At 40.8% G+C, this 18590-nt stretch overlaps 1 protein-coding gene across 6 annotated transcripts in view; it reads right to left on the bottom strand.

Annotated features, from left to right (window-relative positions):
- The window catches only part of tiam2a (TIAM Rac1 associated GEF 2a), an 81731-nt gene that overhangs the window by 13711 nt on the left and 49430 nt on the right, over positions 1-18590 (bottom strand). For all 6 annotated transcript variants that reach the window (XM_061842924.1, XM_061842925.1, XM_061842927.1 and 3 more), the window contains 4 exons: positions 4088-4321; positions 3328-3396; positions 702-827; positions 191-299 (listed from right to left, as the gene is read on the bottom strand). In XM_061842924.1, coding sequence (XP_061698908.1) covers positions 191-299; positions 702-827; positions 3328-3396; positions 4088-4321 — 538 coding nt within the window. The remainder of the gene's footprint in view (positions 1-190; positions 300-701; positions 828-3327; positions 3397-4087; positions 4322-18590) is intronic.

The raw sequence follows: 18590 nt of genomic DNA, 5'->3' as shown, positions 1-18590 counted from the left end.
ATCCTCTGCAACACTGAAAACCAAAACTATGATAACATATTCTTTATATTGTTTATGTAATATTATACTTCTGACTGCATCAAAATTGAGCTTGATCAAGGCAGAATTTTTGTTCCTGCAATTTAAGTTGCACTTCCTAAGATTGTGCACGTGTTTTGGGCAGTGCTCGTAGATGTCCATAATCAAATACCTCTCTCCAGAACTTTCTGGACCTTGATGTGATTGGCACAGAAGCCACTGTAGAGCTTGAAGTGGTCAGCGTAGTACAGGAAGGAACCCCCCAGAGAAAACAGGAGCTTCTGTGAAAAGACAGATATGAAAGGTGAGTGCACAGACAGGAGGAGGCGCAAAGTGAGAACATGGGAAGTCGTGAGCCGAACACTCACAACCTCCCTCTCGTGGGAGGTGAATTGAGCGCTTCGACCTCCAGTCCTCTCCCTCGCACCTAACCTCTTTAGTGAAGCAGCTTTCAGCACCTCACAATCTAACCAATGAACCACCACCACCAGGATCAATGGACCCTCGTGACCTGCCACGTCAGGCCTATAAATCTGCCGGCAACCCTCGCGCCACTCTCTCACTGGTTTACATCAACCTAAAGCACTTGGTGTAGACACCTTGGTCTGCAGAGGTGGCAAAATAAACGTCCAATTGAGTGAGCTCTAAACAAAATCTCTGCTGGCCGGTAAACAGAATCTAACCTTGAACTGGGAAGGCGTTTCAAGTGTGCTGAAGTCAGGGGAAGAAGCAATCCTCTCTTCGAGCGTCTGCAGGAAGACCCGCTGGAAGTCCAACATCTCTGGCAGACTGCCGAACAGACTCTCCATCTTGGAGAAATATGGAAAGGAAAAGAATTGTGGGCGAAGGGAAATGTGAGAGACATAGGGGACAGAGTGAGGAAATGTGAGGTGAGGAGGGAGCCCAGATAGCTTGTAATTCGGAACAGCAAGTCAGACAGGCACCCTGGAGTGTAGTATGATGCCTTCATCACTTACAAAAGCATTTAAGGAACAAGCAATAGCTGTAATACAAATGTCTCGCACACACACGCACTATTTTTCTGATACATACATCCATGAAAGGTGAGCTGACCCACCTTTCATTAAAAGCCATTCTGGGGAAAACACGACCTTGTCCATTTTCTGTCTGGAGATTTCCGACTGTCCCATAATGTTCTTTTAATTTTCCCACTGCTTGGTGCCTTATCGACCAGGGCATTTTGAAAGAAACCGTATGTGTTTGAGGTCACAACTGGCAAAAAACTGTATATTTATATAAACAGTACATTTATATATCCACAGAAGTAGCAATAATACGGATATATTAAATAGGTGGGAAGGAACATGCAACATTTACTGTTACCATTATTCAAGTAACTTTTTGGTTAAGTTTTACTTGTCAAGAGTAGTTTCAATGAACTGTACTTTTGACTTTTACATGAGCAATTATGTCAAAACAGTACTTTAACTTGGTTAGAAAGATCAACATGACACACTTCTTTTATTTAGTAATTATTGCTTATTTATCAATGGTTGCTAGGACAATCCGTTTAGACTTCGATTTCCCCATCGGGCACCTAACCAATGTAACCACTTGTGACGTTTGGCTCCTGATTTTAAAAATAAACTGGTTCCCAATCCCCAAAGTTATCAGTGATTCAATACTGAGTAGTTTGTTCAGTGAGTACTTTCTCACTTGAGTAATTACATGGAGGGGTACTTTTTACTTGAGTCATTTTTCCAAAGCAACAGCCTCTTACTTCAGGAAAATATTTGCTACTCTATCCACCTCTAATGATAAGAATTAGCATATGAAACAGTCACAGAAACAACAAATGTAATTTACATGATGAGAAGAACATTGTGCCATTCTGTTCCTGTTCATAGCTATAGAGCGGCTGTTGGCACGGGAGAAACGTAATGAGTCAGGTTCAAGTCGTGGTGTGCAGAGATCTGAAAGACCAAAGGTGGTATCTGTACGATGTACTAAAATTGGGAATGGTTGCCAGACAGATGCCTGTTTGCTTCCTGAGCAGTGGTGAGGTGACCTAAAGGAGGGAAGGTTACTCATGATATTTATTAATGTTTGGTTTGTTTATTTTCCATTTATTTTCTGTTACATACAGAGCAGTAAAATTGTGCTCACAGCTGTTTGCTCCCAATTGTTGAAATCCATTATTTTTTCCCATTGCATTCACACGTAACAAATGGAAGAATAACCTTAAATCTTAGTCTACGTGATCGACAATTGTAAATCCCATTTCTCCTTAAGGATACAATTAAAGGTTCTTTTCCCCCCCTCTATGCTCCAGGATAAGAGGTTAGTTGAAAAGATGGCCTTCACAGGCACGTCCCTTTGGGAAGGTCATTGTACAGGAGATGCTAATTTGTCCTCCAGGCATTCACAGTGGTAATAAGATATGGCCTGGCTGAGTTTAACCTCATCATCATTCATTTCATGTTGCATTTCACAAACATTCTGACTAGCTACCACGATTATTTACATTAAATATTAATTATAATTACGTAATAGAGTTGTTTTGTTTAAACTATTTTTTCAAAAATACTTTGTTTTACTTTTTATTCATTTTAGTATGCTTTTATTGTTGTTATTATTATTATTTAAGATATGGGTCAAGTGTGAGATAAAAAGGGGGAAAAAAACCCCAAAATAAATTGTCATTAAAAACTCTGAAATACCATTTAACAAATCCATTAACTTTCTAACAGATACCAGTACTGTATAACAGTCAACAACATGAAGTGTAATAAGTGCAGAGCACAATATGTCTTAAGGTTAGATTAGATGCATCACAACCCATTCACGAGACACATGCTAGATAGAGTAGGGCCTTTTTAAAAATGCCTTTATATGGTATGTCTAACTCAACTCAAATCAAGTTCATTTGCACGTTTTGCTTCCGTTGTTGATGAATTGCAAACTTCTCAAATTGACTTTCTGATTTGTGAGAGATAGAAAGATAGCTTGCTTTTACCTCCTGTATCTCAAGTGAAATTTAAAAATTTGATTAAATGATCAAAACTTGCAATTAGTCTGGTGAGCAGTTAATACAACTGTACTGCCCGATGGCGTTGCTTCCATGCCACCTTACTTGCATATCCATTTTGTATTTATCCAAAATTTAAAATCAACAGCCAATGTATGCCAACAGCTCATGTATGAAACTGATAATGAAAATGCAAGATATTTTTCTTTATAATTAGTTTTGCAAACATAAAAATGTTTTAATTTTATAAAAGACATTTTCAGTACGAACATGTTACTTTCAATTTTTGTCCCATTTACTATAATCATCATGGTACGTACCTCATCAAGCGTGAGGAAAGTTTCATTCTGTAGAGGTTTCAGGTAGATTTCAAACAAACAAGCCAGATCCTGCACAGAAAAGACAAAAAGAATGTCAGTGGAAAGAATGCGTTTTGCCCTTAATGTGCATACCATTTAAATCTTCACATTAATTCTCATTTTATGGCCTCCCAGTCTCCCACGGTCCCGCACCTCAAGCCTCCATTTAACTATCGCTTGCAGGGCCCGTCCCCTAACCGATTTAATGTGGTTGTAGCTTGTCTTGGTATCAGTGGAGATATTCTCATTAGGGTGGATTTATGAGTGTCGCCCTCCGCTTTGCACAGATCTGGGCCAACAGGCCTGCACCAATGCACGCTAAAATCATACAATCACCTCAGCTACAAAATACAGCTGAAGGGGAGAAATGCACGAGGGGTGGGAGCTAATGAAAAGTGAGAAGATGTCAGCCATGATTATCATTGCTGAGACAAAAAGATCATGAATGATATATTTTCAATGGTGTCAGGAAGGAAAAGGTCACGCTGGGAAATTATTTGGGGAAGGAAGATTTGACATGAGTTCTAGTATGTGTTCTATGAAGAGGGGAACTTGTCATATCAACATCACAATATGTTCAAATACAGCAAAAACCTTTCAAAACCTGAATCAGTGAATGAAAAGCAACATTTTGTTATTTTCAATGAATTTACCCTTCATGGTACTTTTTCCTCAATTATCTGCTGATGGTTTACAACTGATCAATTAAATCAATTCTCACCTTCACATAGGACTTTTCTGTGTCCACAAGCTCCTGGATGACCTTGCGTAACCGCTCAGTGCCACTCATATGCTTGGGACAGGGTCGGAGAAGCGCGGCGTCTCCCCTGGAGCCTGGTCCTAAATCATCAGCCTGCTTCAGACGAGGCTCCTTGAGGTCCTCCATCGGGTTGCAAGTGGCTGAACCTTCTGGCTCCTGGAAGGACTGATAGAGGTTGCACACTGTGTCCACACTCTTTTTGGGGGGTGAGAAGAGGGAGGGTCAACATAAAGTAGAATGTGAGAACCAAATGAGACCAACAAGACAGACAAAATGGTAATTGTGTATCTATACAGGAGAATATGTGTGCACACAAATACACTCACTAAGCAACATTAAGTAAGCATGGTTGCACAATCAGATTCAATACATGGGATGCATGAAAAATTCAATGACTATTATGCAGTACCTCATTGGCCCCACCCTTACGCTATAGAAATGAAACCTACAACCCACATGCCAGTGAAAAAGATGTTTACAATGTACATGCCAAGTGTACCATGAGTCTGTAGTATTATATATAGTATATAAAGTATTCACTGTATTCTAATTGCCTTTGTATCAAAGACATTACAGTGCAGATGAAGAATGCTACTGCGTAACCCAAAAGAGAACATGTGAGTTTATAACGACTATTGTCAGTTCTGCAACTTTGTGTCACATCAGCGGATGAGAACTTAACATTGTGGATGGAGGTTTTGAACAGTACAAGCATTAGCATTACTAGGCAGTGGCCATTTATGCTTTTTTGAAGCAGGAATTGTGCTATTTTCATCCCCATGATTATCCTTTACCGTAATTTCTCGAGTATAATGAGTCCTGAAGTATAATGCTCGTCCCCCAAAGTTGACCTAAAAAAATTTCAGGAAAACCCTTCTCCCAATGTGCACCACCAATTTGGTGCTATCCATATGGTCAAAATATTAGGAATGATCTGTATTTCTATTTTGCTAGGTTTGTACATGTATTGTTTTTCAAAAAACTCATCTGTACAACAATCATCAATAATAATAATAATAATAATCTTTGTGCATGCACTGATGCAGCTGTAATATATATCTTGGGACAGGCCACAGGACACGCTTGTCCTGGTCCCTGCAATTGACCCCTCCGTAGAAATTGAGTCATCCGCGTTGCTGACCAATCAGAGGCCAGAGATCTGCATAAACCACGCCCCCTTTTTGCAGACAAGGTTGCACGGTCCAGTATAGCTTTTGTTACCGTTGGGTTCTTTAACAATAGATATGGTTAAGAGGTGTAGTCACGGACTTTGTAATAGTGACGACAGGTATCCTGAAAGGCTAGTTGGTGGAGTTCAATTCGTACCCTTTCCAAAACCGAAGACCCAGTACGAAAAATGTCTTCGATGGATCAAACTTTGTGGAAGACCGCATCATCAACTGAATCCATCTAAAATCAAACGGAACAGAAGACCGAGTACGAAAAATGTCTTCGATGGATCAAACTTTGTGGAAGACCGCATGATCAACTGAATCCATCAACCGGAACAGATATGTTTGCACGAAGGTAAGTCCTATATTTGATTTTCAATACATGTCTCAGAAATGAATCAGCAGTTCTTCGCTTGCATAATATAGCTTCGTGTGAATGATTGAGACACTTGATCTGTGTTGAGCGATATTTTGCGATGATCTGACTGCACAAACGTGTCCCTTTGTTCGCGGCTACGGTAAACCGGACTGTGTTAGCACGAAGGTATGCCCTATATTTGATTTTCAATACATGTCTCATATAAATGAATTAGCAGTTCTTCGGTTGCATAACATAGCTAAGTGTGAATGATTGACACACTTGATCTGTGTTGAGCGATATTTTGCAATGATCTGACTGCACAAACGTGTCTCTGTTCGGCGCTCCCAAGCTAAGCTAAACCGGACTTTGTTTGCATGAAGGTATGCCCTATATTTTATTTTCAATACATGTCTCATATAAATGAATTAGCAGTTCTTTGCTTGTATAACATAGCTACGTGTGAATGATTGACACACTTGATCTGTGTTGAGCGATATTTTGCGATGATCTGACTGCACAAACATATTGATTTCTTGCTGGCTCGTGGCCGAAAGTTAACCAGACTGTGTTTGCACGAAGATATGCCCTAAATTAGATTTTTAATACACGTGTCGTATAAATGAATGAGACGTTCTCCGCTAGCATAACATTGCTACGTGTGAATGATTGAATGAAATCAGAAGCATGGCGTCTCTCTCAGTGGCGTGACGTCACTTCAGGTGGGGTGGTTAAGTGCCCTGTACGGAGGGGTCAATTGGTATCGACCCTGAAAAAAGTATATTGGTCTGTCACTAAGGTACTAACACATTTATATTCCATGTTATATTCCTATTTATCCATCCATCCATGTTGGCGGCTACCGAGCTAAGCTAAACCGGACTAGCGAGTCCTAAAAGCCTTCGACGTGCACCGAGACACCAAGACTGAAGGAAGAATGTTTGAGGACACTATAAAGTAGTGATTGTCGTACTCGGTCGGGACTTACGTAGGTTCGGCACTAATTCAAGAATAATTATTGAGGGGAGCGCGTGACATTACACAAAGAAAACGAGAGAAACTACTCGTAAATCAAGCCTCGCCTTCTTTTCCTTCATACGGCGGTTCACAAACGGCTATACAGATACACATACAAATTCTGCACACAAGTGTAATAGGTAACACGAAAATAGGAAACTGTCAATGACGAATTCGTACTTGGGTTATAATATATTATGTGGTTTCTCAGTCTTCCTCTGACTCCGGGAAGATCTCGCGCTAATATCAATGGTTTCTCCATTGATATGCATGTAAATACCATTGAAATACCCCTCGCTGAAATACTTGAAGCCCTTACATTTCAAGTGTTTTGTCAATTACAAGTACAATTAATCAAAAACACATTTGTAAGGGTCTTCGGAGAACAACTGTGTAAGCAAAACACTTCATCATTTGGAATGAGCTTGAATGCAGCGTTGCACACAATTATTGTGGGATTTCAAGCCAAAAATAGGGACAGTGCTGACCAGTCAAAATGTACATTCCAAGCACATCCTACTCAGACAAATTCTCCATCGGCCATCATCAAGAAGCTACTTTGGTCACACCTGAAGTTGACTCCTACGGTGAAAATGTTACGCAACTCACCTGAGGATTTTAATCTGTAGCACAGTGGTAGTCATGTGGCAGGCAGGTCCACTGTGTGTCAGCACTCTGCTTTTGGTGGGTAAACATTTAAAATAACGCACATGTAAAGTGTGCATGTGGAGCTCAAGACTGCACAGATGCACAGATATACGGTATGTCCCACACCTGCAGGCGTCACTTTTGAGAGTGTGACAGATTATTCAATTCTTTCAGGACTTAAAAGCACAGAGGAATGTCAGCTTTAAACAACAACACCTTCCAAACTGTTCCGAGTAAACCAACAGAGATTCATTTGGCTCAATGTAACATGGCCTACCCTAGAGGTGTTCCTAAATGTAGCTGTGACAATTTGAGAGACACACTTCAAGCGAAGACAGGAAGGACTACCTACATCTGCCCACTTCATTTGTAGGCATGTACAATTCTCATGATGGGGGACCAAAATAAATACTGCAGATGGGCAGGCTCACTCACAGTTATTGCAATTAACTGAACTGTAGATACCTACGCTTGGAACAAAGCCTGCTACCAGTGTTTCACTAGTAAAGTAAGTGTACAGTCATACACTTGGATGCATGTGGAGAGGATCTGAAAGCCACTCATGTTTAGTGATGAGGTTTTAAGTAAGCTACTCCTGCTATGCAGCATCACTGAATCCATACAGGATATTTCAGGGGGTTCACCTGTATTTAATATAGCGATGCATAACTTTACTGTCTTGAATTTACTTTTTTTAATTTACATTTCTCGCAGATTGCCATTTTTAACATTTATTTGCTTGTGAGGCTCTCTAGCATCTAAAATAGAAATAGATATGTGCAGTGTGGGCTGTGCAACGAGCTTATAGGTAGTGTAGCAGCTTGCACTCAGTATAATGGCAGAGACCTTGAATGACATCTTTGTCCTGTCTCGCATGTGCCCAGAGAATCTTATCCATTAGCAGAAACATTTGACAACCAGGGACACTAAATTCATGTCATAGACGACTGCATTTTCTTGTGTTCTCAGATATAATCCTTCGGAGTCACTACAGTCCAATTTTATTTATAATGAATGTAAATTATTTATACCACATTAACATCTATTTTGACCTCACAACTGCTAGAAAACTTTACCCTTCTGTTCCCAAGATTCAGTTTCCATAATGTTGTATGGTGTGTAACGTGCTCATTCCTCATGTATTCTTCAAAATATGTTGGACCACAGCCACCGCCAGACAGCATTTTGAATATGGTATTTGGGAACGATGTTGCATCCGCGCTCAGCGCCACACACTAACTCAATATTCAATCAGGTAAGAGGATGGGAAAATGTGCCTGAAGGAAATACAGGAGGTTAAAACATATTAAGAGTGACATAGTCAAGTTGCCGAGTTGCCTAAAACGTGAGAATGCTTGTGAAGACTGTTAAGAGTCACAGCGATCATTTGTCCAGCCATAGGAAAAGTGAAGCCTACAAACAAGCTTGTGTGCATGCAGAGTGGCACACTATCACTAAAGTGCTGACTTGGTTCTCGCAAACACACAGAAAAATACATTCAGGAGCAAGTCACATAAATGGATGAGATAACAGATGCATAGAGTTGGAAAAAAACAATTGTTTGACAGAAAGGTTGGGAACATGTTCATGTGAAATCACTCACACACACACACACACACACACCACACACACACACACACACACACACACACACACAACACACACACACACACACACACACACACACACACACACACACACACACACACACACAGGGTGTAAGTAATTAGACAGCCACCGATTGTGTAAGTCGTCCTTCAGATGAGGGGTTGTGTAATTTTCATCATAGGCACACTTCACCTGTGAGAAACAATCTAGGGGGGGCATCAAACTCAGACTCTCAACCAGTGTTCCAGGGAGTACTCTACAGGTGTGTTGTGACAAATTATACAGTTTTACAAAAAAAAAAAAAAAAAAGTATATTCTTCATCCATTTATGCCAGCGAGGCATATTGACAGAAGAAATAAATGCTATTCTATTTGACACCAATTCATGTATCCACATTTGGTGAGGATTTTTCGTTTGTTTTTTTTTTTTTTTTTTGGTGTGCAATGAGATTTTTAAAATATGTGCCTTAACTTGATAAAAGGTTGGAAATCACTGGTCTAAGGACACCAGGGACAAAATCGTAACCATACACAAAGCTAGGATGAGCTACTTTACAATAAGCAAACACCTAGGTGAAAAGAGATAAACTGCATAATTATTAACAGACAGTGGTAATAAAAGATAATTCACTCTCTCTTTCGACCGAGAGGATTGGGAGATTGTTCAGTGGCCAGCAGACACCAAAATAGCAGTGTTATAAACTCAAGCCACCGACGGTGCTGCAGTAAATTCGCCTGACCTGGTTGCAGGCAGAGTGGGTTCAGTTGCCACTCAGCGACAGTGTGAATGTGAATCGTTGTCCATGTCTGTACGTGCCTTTTGACTGACTGGCAACCAGTTTAGGGTGTGGTCTGTATTTCACCCAAAGTCAGCTTGGATAGGCTCCAGCGCCTTGAAACCCTGAACACGATAAGCAGTACCGAGAATGGATGGATAGCATAAACTACTAGCCATGTTCTGAGGAAGATGAATGATGAGTGGCATTCCAAGAACATACGCACTGTGAAGAATGAGAGTGGGAACATCATGCTTTGGGGCTGCTTTTCTGTAAAGGGGACAAGACGACCAATAAATACTAAGGAGTAGATGAATGGAGCAATGTATTATGAGATTTTGGGTAAAAACCACCTTCCCTCCACAAGAAAAATGATGATGGAATGATGTTGGGTCTTTCCGCATAACAATGATTCCAAACACGCAGCCTGAGCGGGCAACTAAGGAGTGAACCCTTAAGAAGCATCTCGAGGTCCTGGAGTGCCCGAGCCAGTCTCCAGACCTCAACCCAATAGGAAAAACTGTGGCAGGAGTTGAAGGTCTGTGTTGGCCAGTAACAGCCGCAAAACATAAGAGAACAAGCAGGATGGAAAAGTGGGCCAAAATACCAGCTACACTGTGCACAAATCTGGCCAAGAACTACATTTACCCTCAGTAATTTCAAACACTGTTTTCATTACAAACTTCTGATTGTCCGAATATTTATATTCCCAAGAATATACAATTGTTTAAAATTCATACAATGTGATTTCCTAGATCCCTCCCACCCCTTCTTACATTCTCCCTCTCACATGAATGACTTGCGCTATTGGTTACTGTCCAAAGTACTGTGTATGTGGATATAATAAAGGGGAGAGAGTGCGAGACAAAGTGAGAGGGAGAGAGACACACACACACACACACACACACACACACCACACACACACACACACACACACACACACTGTCTGAGGAAATGTGATGATCTTACCAACACAGCCTGACAGTCAGCCCCAATAACCCACATTAAGTACAGCAAACGGTAGACGGAGTAAAGCCATACTGCAGAGAATTCCTTTCCAGGTTTTTCTGCCTTACAGCTCAGCGCAGTCAGGTTTCTGCCTCTTTTTGGCTCTTGTGTTATATTAACCAAGTAATTCGATAAGTAGAAGTTTAATCAACGAGCAATTCATGTCCCCTTTTAAACGAAAACCTTTCAGCTTACAAAATTAATATTCGATACGGTGATAAAAACCTAAGCACTACTGTAATTGTAAAGTCAGATTTGATGCAGCTGTGTTGAATCTTGATTGTGAAAATGTGACTAATGTAGTGGCCTCTGAGTGTCAATGTGTTTTAACATCCAGTTCAGTCAAAATTGTTAACCGTATGGTTGTTGTTGCTATTCAGGAAAAATGCACCCTCGTCTCTGCCTGCTCACCATGAAGAGCAACCTGTAGAGCAGCCTCCATGCCGCTGTTGCCTGCCGCTGTGTTCTTCTGGCCAGGGAGCATCCTTTCCTACGCAGCCTGCCCCCCCTGCATGTCGGCATGGTGCTTCCACAGAAACCGTTTGCACGCCAACAGACACCCACACGACACAGTGAAATATCTATTTCCTTTCGGCTTCTACTTTCACAGGTTGATTTTGCTCACCCTCGCAGCTAGGCCAGGTCAAAAGCAAGTCTAGTCTTCAGTCCTTGGGACATAAATTTGCATGTTATCCGACCAGTCGTTCTTGTACTGGTAAACGTTCAGTGATGCACTGGCTGTGAGATTGTCTTGCGCATCAATAAATAGTAGATTTTCTGCCCACTTGGCTTGTGTACTCTTTCCCAGCATCTCATGCATCCCTCTGCCTTTCTGTTTCTCAGGTGTCCGATGCTCAGTCCTCTCACCCTCGGGTTCTTCCTCTCATTTAGACATGTAACTTGCATGTACAATTTCCAGAGCACTGGAACCAGAGTGTAGCATCGGTGCTCAGCCTCAATAGCAGCAGTACAATGTGGACTGTTCTGGCTTGTACTGCCAAACACAGAGGAATGGCTGACTCAAAAATGGGAGGCTACATGCTTATTGAGGAAACAGGGCAGGAATGCAAACAACTGCCATTACAACCAAATTTACTTTTATTAGTTAAAAAAATGCAATGCTGTCATTCTTTGAAATTAGTCCTTAATACAATGAACTGACCATTCCACATACAGTAACTTGTTCGATGTTTTGTGCAATATTGTTAGTGTTTCTTCACCTGTCCATCACTATCAAGTTATTCTGGATTGTATAGCTATCCAATAAGAAGAACAACTCTCAGAATCACTGCTTTAATACATTCAAAGGTTTCTTGGCTATGAGCAGAAGCTCTTTTATTAAATCAAAATCATCCGCTCCAACAATCTGGGTATTAGTAAACTGGTTTAAAAAAAAAAAGAAAAAAGAAAAAAAAAAGAAACGAAAAGGAAAACTGACTGGCATTTCTAAGTCAACCCGGCAGCTCAGTAAAAAAAAGGAAAAAAAAAAACTGTTGTCATGCATGTTTAAGTGTAAATGGAGCTGTGACAAAGTTTTAAAGTTTAGAAAAGATTTAAATTATGGGATGCCACATGTAAATATACAACCTTTGTCCGGTTCATTAAACATGATGGAAAAAGGTTTGTCTAACCGGTTTTCAATACTATGTTCCCAGAGATTGTGTTAAAACACGACAAAACTCAAAACTCTCAAAGAAATCTCCATTGCTGCCAACACTTCAATGAAGGCATTACACACGCATCATAGATGAAACACTTGCATCTAATGAGCAGTCGAGATGCCCCATCTTAGCTGAAGTAAACAAGCAAGCATACAGGGAATTAAAATGGAGAACAAACAACAAGCAGTTGAGCTTCAAGATTGCTTTTCTCGTAGCTTGATAACGAAACTTTTCAAAAGTCGACTGTCACCTGGTGGTCAGCTATCGAGCCAGAATTCATTTGGCATGATGGACAACAGCAGTGGCACAATAGTGCTGAATTTTCAAAGCTCAATTACAGAAAACCCCCGCTCATAAATCAAACAGAGTGGAGGGGAGGCAAGAGGAGATGAGAACATGGACTGGTACCATTCTGCTACAATCCAGCCCATTTAATCTTTTATTATTCATCCTAAACAAATATTATTCTACTAATTCTCAGAGGCCTTTTGGAGAAAGAGCATGTTTTCATAATGAAGCCAGTTTCAGATTAAAGCACCCATTCTCCTGAGACCCAAGGCTCATCACATTCACACTAATGCACAAACACTGCTAAAATGGCAAAATAAAGCTGGTCATATACATTGCTATCATTGTTAAATTGCCCAATGAAACCTTAAAGAACAGATGCTTGTTGACAACATTAACCAAAGCATGCACGACACTAGTCCGTGCAATTGCTTTTATGACATACATACACTTTACCCCAGAAAATTGCAATAGCATCAGAAAAGTTTATTTCTAGAATTCCATTTAAAAAGTTAAACTTTCATAGGTTATAGATTGAGAAACCACTAAACAATTTGAAGTATTTGTTTGTATTATATAGTTTTCTGTTCCAGCTCATAAAACCAATCCTGACTTGACTTTTTCCACAATAGCAAATGTACCACTGTTAGTGTGTGGTGTAAGTTTAATATAAAAGTAACATTTGAAGATGAATTGATGAGACAATATAACACTAGGAGAGTGATAGCTGTCTTCAGCACAGGCAAAAGCCACTGGACCGTGACATTGTCACTAAACATTTTGCTGGCCACCATAATAACTGCTGTCTTAAATAAGCTTAAACAAAAAAAAAACTTAAAACACTAAATTGGGATATTTATTGCCTAGGGTACAGGAACTGGGTTAGTGTGCAACATTAACCTATGCTTTGTGTGTGTGTGTTGGGGGAGGGGGGGTATAAACTCTGGACCCCTAAAAAAAACCCTCCTGCCAGCCCTTTTCCACTCTACATAAAATCATCTAGAAACCAACATTGCTCTCAAGACAACACTGGTAAACCAATTATATTGAAATACACCAACACATGAGCTTCTGCTACATGGTTCCAATGAAACCTACAAGAAAAAAGCTGTGGTAGAGTACAAGGTGGATGGTACTTAATGGAAGAAGATATCTACAGTGCCTTGTGAAAATATTTGGGCCCCTTGAACTTTTCAACCTTTTGCTACATTTTGCTACATTTCAGGCTTCAAACAAAGATAGAAAATACTTTTTTTTTGTCAAGAAACAACAACAAGTGGGACAAAATTGTGAAGTGGAACAAAATGTATTGGATATTGTAAACTTTTTTTTTCCACAAATAAAAATCTGAAAAGTGGGGTGTGCAATATTATTCGGCCCCTTACATTAATACTTTGTAGCATCACCATTTGCTGCAATTGCAGCTGCAAGTCACTTGGGGTATGCATCTATCAGTTTTGCAGATCAGGACTGAAATTCTTTCCCATTCTTCCTTGCAAAACGGCTCGAGCTCAATGAGGTTGGATAGAGACCGTTTGTGAACAGTAGTTTTCAGCTCTAGCCACAGATTCTCAATTGGATTCAGGTCTGAACTTTGACTTGGCCATTCTAACACACTGATACGTTTATTTGTGAACCATTCATTCCATTGTATATTTGTTGGAAGATAAATCTCAGTCTCAGGTCTTTTGCAGACTCCAACAGGTTTTCTTCCAGAATGGTCCTGTATTTGACTCCATTCATCTTCCCATCAACTTTAACCATCTTCCCTGTCCCTGTTGAAGAAAAGCAGGCACAAACCATGAGGCTGCCACCACCATGTTTGACAGTGGGGATGGTGTGTTCAGGATGATGAGCTGTGTTGCTTTTTCGATTTTGGTTTCATCTGACCAAAGCATTTTCTTCCACATGTTTGGTGTGTCTCTCAGGTGGCTTGTGGAAAACTTTAAATGGGACTTTTTATGGATATCTTTGAGAAATGGCTTTCTTCTTGCTACTCTTCCATAAAGGCCAGATTTGTGTACGACTGATTGTTGTCCTATAGACCAACTCCCCCACTTAGCTGTAGATCTCTGCAGTTCATCCAGAATGATCATGGCTGCCTCTTGGCTGCATCTCTGATCAGTCTTCTCCTTGTTCGAGGTGAAAGTTTAGAGGGACGGCTGGGTCTTGGTAGATTTGCAGTGGTCTGATACTACTTCCATTTCAATATAATTGCTCTCACAGTGCTCCTTGAGATGTTTAAAGCTTGGGAAATCTTTTTGAATCCAAATCCGGCTTTAAACTTCTCCACAACAGTATCTCGGACCTGCCTGGTGTGTTCGTTGATCTTCATGATGCTGTCTGCACTTAAAACAAAACCCGGAGACTATCACAGTGCATTTATACAGAGACTTGAATACACACAGGTGGATTCTAGTTATCAGTCAACATTGGATCATTCAGAGATCCTCACTTAACTTCTGGAATGAGTTTGCTGCACTGTAACCAAAGGGACAGAATAATATTGCACGCCCCACTTTTCAGTTTATTTGTTAAAAAAGTACAAAATATCCATTAATTTCATTCCACTTCACGATTGTGTCCCACTTGTTGTTGATTCTTGACAAAAAAAAAATAATATATATATATATATATATATATATATATCTTTATGTTTGAAGCCTGAAATGTGGCGAAAGGTTGAAAGGTTCAAGGGGGTCGAATAATTTCACAAGGCACTGTATCCATATATCTATGCAGAAAGTTACACAAATTCCTCTCAACATGTTTGACCAAGTCTCACAGCCCATAGCTAGAGTACCTGTTGTTGTTTTTTTTTTGTGTTACCCTGGCAGGTTAAGCAGTTTTCCACATTCTGCACCAAGCAGGTCAGTTTGTCTTTAAGGAAGCGTCCAAGACTAAGCAGCACAGAAGCCAGGAACAGATCATTTTCAGCTTCAGAGCTGGGAGGCCAGAAAAAACTCATGGTCAGCAGGGAACAGAGGGCCTGAGCTGGGACTGGTCCTGCATGAAGAGCTCAACTAAGGTGGTGAAGTATAGACTCTGGCCAGGATCCTAAGTGTTCACTGCTGGAGCCAAAACAGGTACTCCAACAGCCATGGTGGTGTTGGTCACATCTGGTGTGGTCATTCAAAGCAGATCCATGTCACGGTTCTAGCTTCCTGTAGATCTGTCTGTTTCTTCTCTTTTTGTTTTCAATCTTAAATGGTTGTTTCCAGCAGTGTGGACTGAGAGGAAGAGACAGGCATTAACTGCACTGCAAACAGTAAACCCAGATTATTAGCCTGCTCACAGCCAGATGGCTAGCGGCTGATGGGCTTAGTCATAACACACACCTCCCAGAGTTGCAGCTCCACGAAAAACAGACCCACATAAGCACTTAAAGCAGATTCACCAGAGTTAAAGAGAGGGGACGACTGTAGCTGCGAGCAAGAGGAGATTGTGTTTTTTCAAAGTGGTACCATCTAATATCTAAAGGCAACAACTCTAAACTTTTTGAAGTTCAAGACCCAAGAGGAAACCTGAAACTGAATATTTTCACTTTTTCTTTGTCACATATTAAGATTTTAAAATCCCCTCTTATTAGAGGGCTATCTTAAAACGACAAGACTAAAATGAAAATAAGGAAATGGTTAACCTGACAAAGCGGATAGCTACATAGCATCATTACCTAGACTTAACAGCCAGAATCACAAGGACTCCAGTCAAAGCGCGTCAGTCAATTTAAATGCTCTTACAGAAATGTCTGTCTGGACAAAGAGGCTTTATGTCTGACTGAGCTTTAATCTTTTGGTTCATAGAAGACATTGCAGGCAACTATTTTATGTCAAACTTTGCATGGCTATAAATACAACAGTGTTCATCTGTTACAATTTAATGGTCCCTTAACATCAAGCATGCAGGGTGGCAGTCTACCAGAGATCCATGACCTCATCCTCTACAATACACAGCATGATTGTTATGTTTTATTCGATTTTAGAATCCATCTATCCATTTTCTAACACTTATCCGAGGTCGGGTCATGGGGGCAGTAGCTTCAGCAGCGATGCCCTCTCCCCATCCACTTCATCCAGCTCTTCCGGAGGGATCCCAAGGAGTTCGCAAGCCAGCCAAAAGACGTAATCCTTCCAGTGTGTCCGGAGTCATCCCCGGGGTCTCATGCCAATGGAACGTGCACAGAACACCTCCCCAGGGAGGCATCCAGAAGGCATCTGAATCAGATACCCCAGCCACCTTATCTGGCTCCTCTCAATGCAGAGGAACAGACGATGAACTCTGAGCTCCTCCCAGATGACTGAGATTCTCACACTCCCTCTAAGGGAGAGCCCAGACACGCTGTGGATTAAACTCATTTTGGCCACGAGTATCCAGGATCTTGTTCTTTCAGTCAGCTTTAACCATAGGTGAGGTGTAGTAACATAGATAGACCAGTAAATTGAGAGCTTCGCTCCTTCTTGACCACAGCGGACCAATAGAAAGTCCTCCGCATGGGGCAGGATCTCATTCCCGACCTGGAGAGGGCATGCCATCCTTTGCCGACTGAGGACCATGGTCTCAGATTTCAAGTGCTGATTCTCATCACAGCCGCCTCATACTGTGCTGGGAACTGCTGCAGACTCTGTTTCCTCTTGGGGAAGGCGTGTCAGTGGAATTAAGGAGGTGTTCCAAGACACTAGTGTGTAATCGAGGTAATCATTTTAACTCTGTATAGAATGACAAAAGAAGAGATTCACATGCAGCACATTCATTCATAGCCCCTTTCCCAAGAAAACACACAGACACACTTTTTCCATTCGTTCCTCTATAAAAAACAAATGCCAAGCCTGGGCAGCAGTGGTGCACTGCAGAGGGATTATGAGTCAATTTAGTTGCCACTAGAAAGAACTCAAGAGACAATAACAGGAGAGCTAAGTGAAGATGATGAGGCTGCCCTCTACTTTTGTTATATGACCTGAGGTGAAGTTTTGGCAAGTTATAGTAGCCATTACAATTGAAATGGTTTCCAGACATTTTCCCTGAATGTACAGTACAATCAACAATCAGTGAAAATGAGTAGAATACCACAGATCATTCTTTGTAGTGATCATTCCAATCAGTGGTGTCATTCCTGATGTGTACAACAGTTAATTTGCAAAACAGAACGTGGAATTGCATTGCATGCATTGATGCAAGACAATGAATGAATATGCATGAACACACACATTGGTTAACACACACACAGGCTTGGATGATTCCAGACATGTCTACATCATTAACAGATGGCTTTTCATGATGACCATACAGACTCATTTACCACTCTCAATAAACATCAGCATACTCACTTCCCCCTATTGCATTACAACAATGAGGAATACCTCTCACAAGGCTCAGGCTCACACTCATTTTAATGAGTTCATTAAAATTAGTTTAGCTACTGAAAAAAAACAACTAGATATATAGCAACCACCAAGAAAGAAATTGAAGCCCAATCTGCCATACTTCATCAGGGACTACCATTTGGCATGTTTATAGAAGAGATATTTCAAAAGAGCATGAGAAGAGAAGAGCTGCATGATTGTCTTCAACCAGAAAGCAAAATTTATTGAGAAGAGGGGAATACTATGTTGAAAAGATGATGCCTGCCACCACAGCTGATAAGATGATGTTTGAGCGAATGTCAGGATAACGGGGGCTATCTGACAACTGTTTATTTGGCCCTAAGCTGCATCTCTGACAATGTGTACATGCAGCAAGTAGTTGAGAATGTGTGTTAGCTGTTGAGTTACTGTTAGTCAAGAGGCTGCGAAATGCATGCCAGTGATCCTCTCAGATATAGAAAAACAAGATGTGTTTGAGGATTATTTCTTCCCCTCACAGATCACCCTGCATGGCAGTAATAAGATGTGTTTGTACCAGTGGTTATGATGGAGAATTCTAATTATGGGA

The sequence above is a fragment of the Syngnathoides biaculeatus genome, chromosome 15 (genome assembly GCF_019802595.1).
Source record: "Syngnathoides biaculeatus isolate LvHL_M chromosome 15, ASM1980259v1, whole genome shotgun sequence".
NCBI lineage: Eukaryota > Metazoa > Chordata > Actinopteri > Syngnathiformes > Syngnathidae > Syngnathoides > Syngnathoides biaculeatus.
The sequence above is the reverse complement of the archived record's forward strand: the minus strand, read 5'-3'. Positions and strand labels throughout refer to the sequence as shown.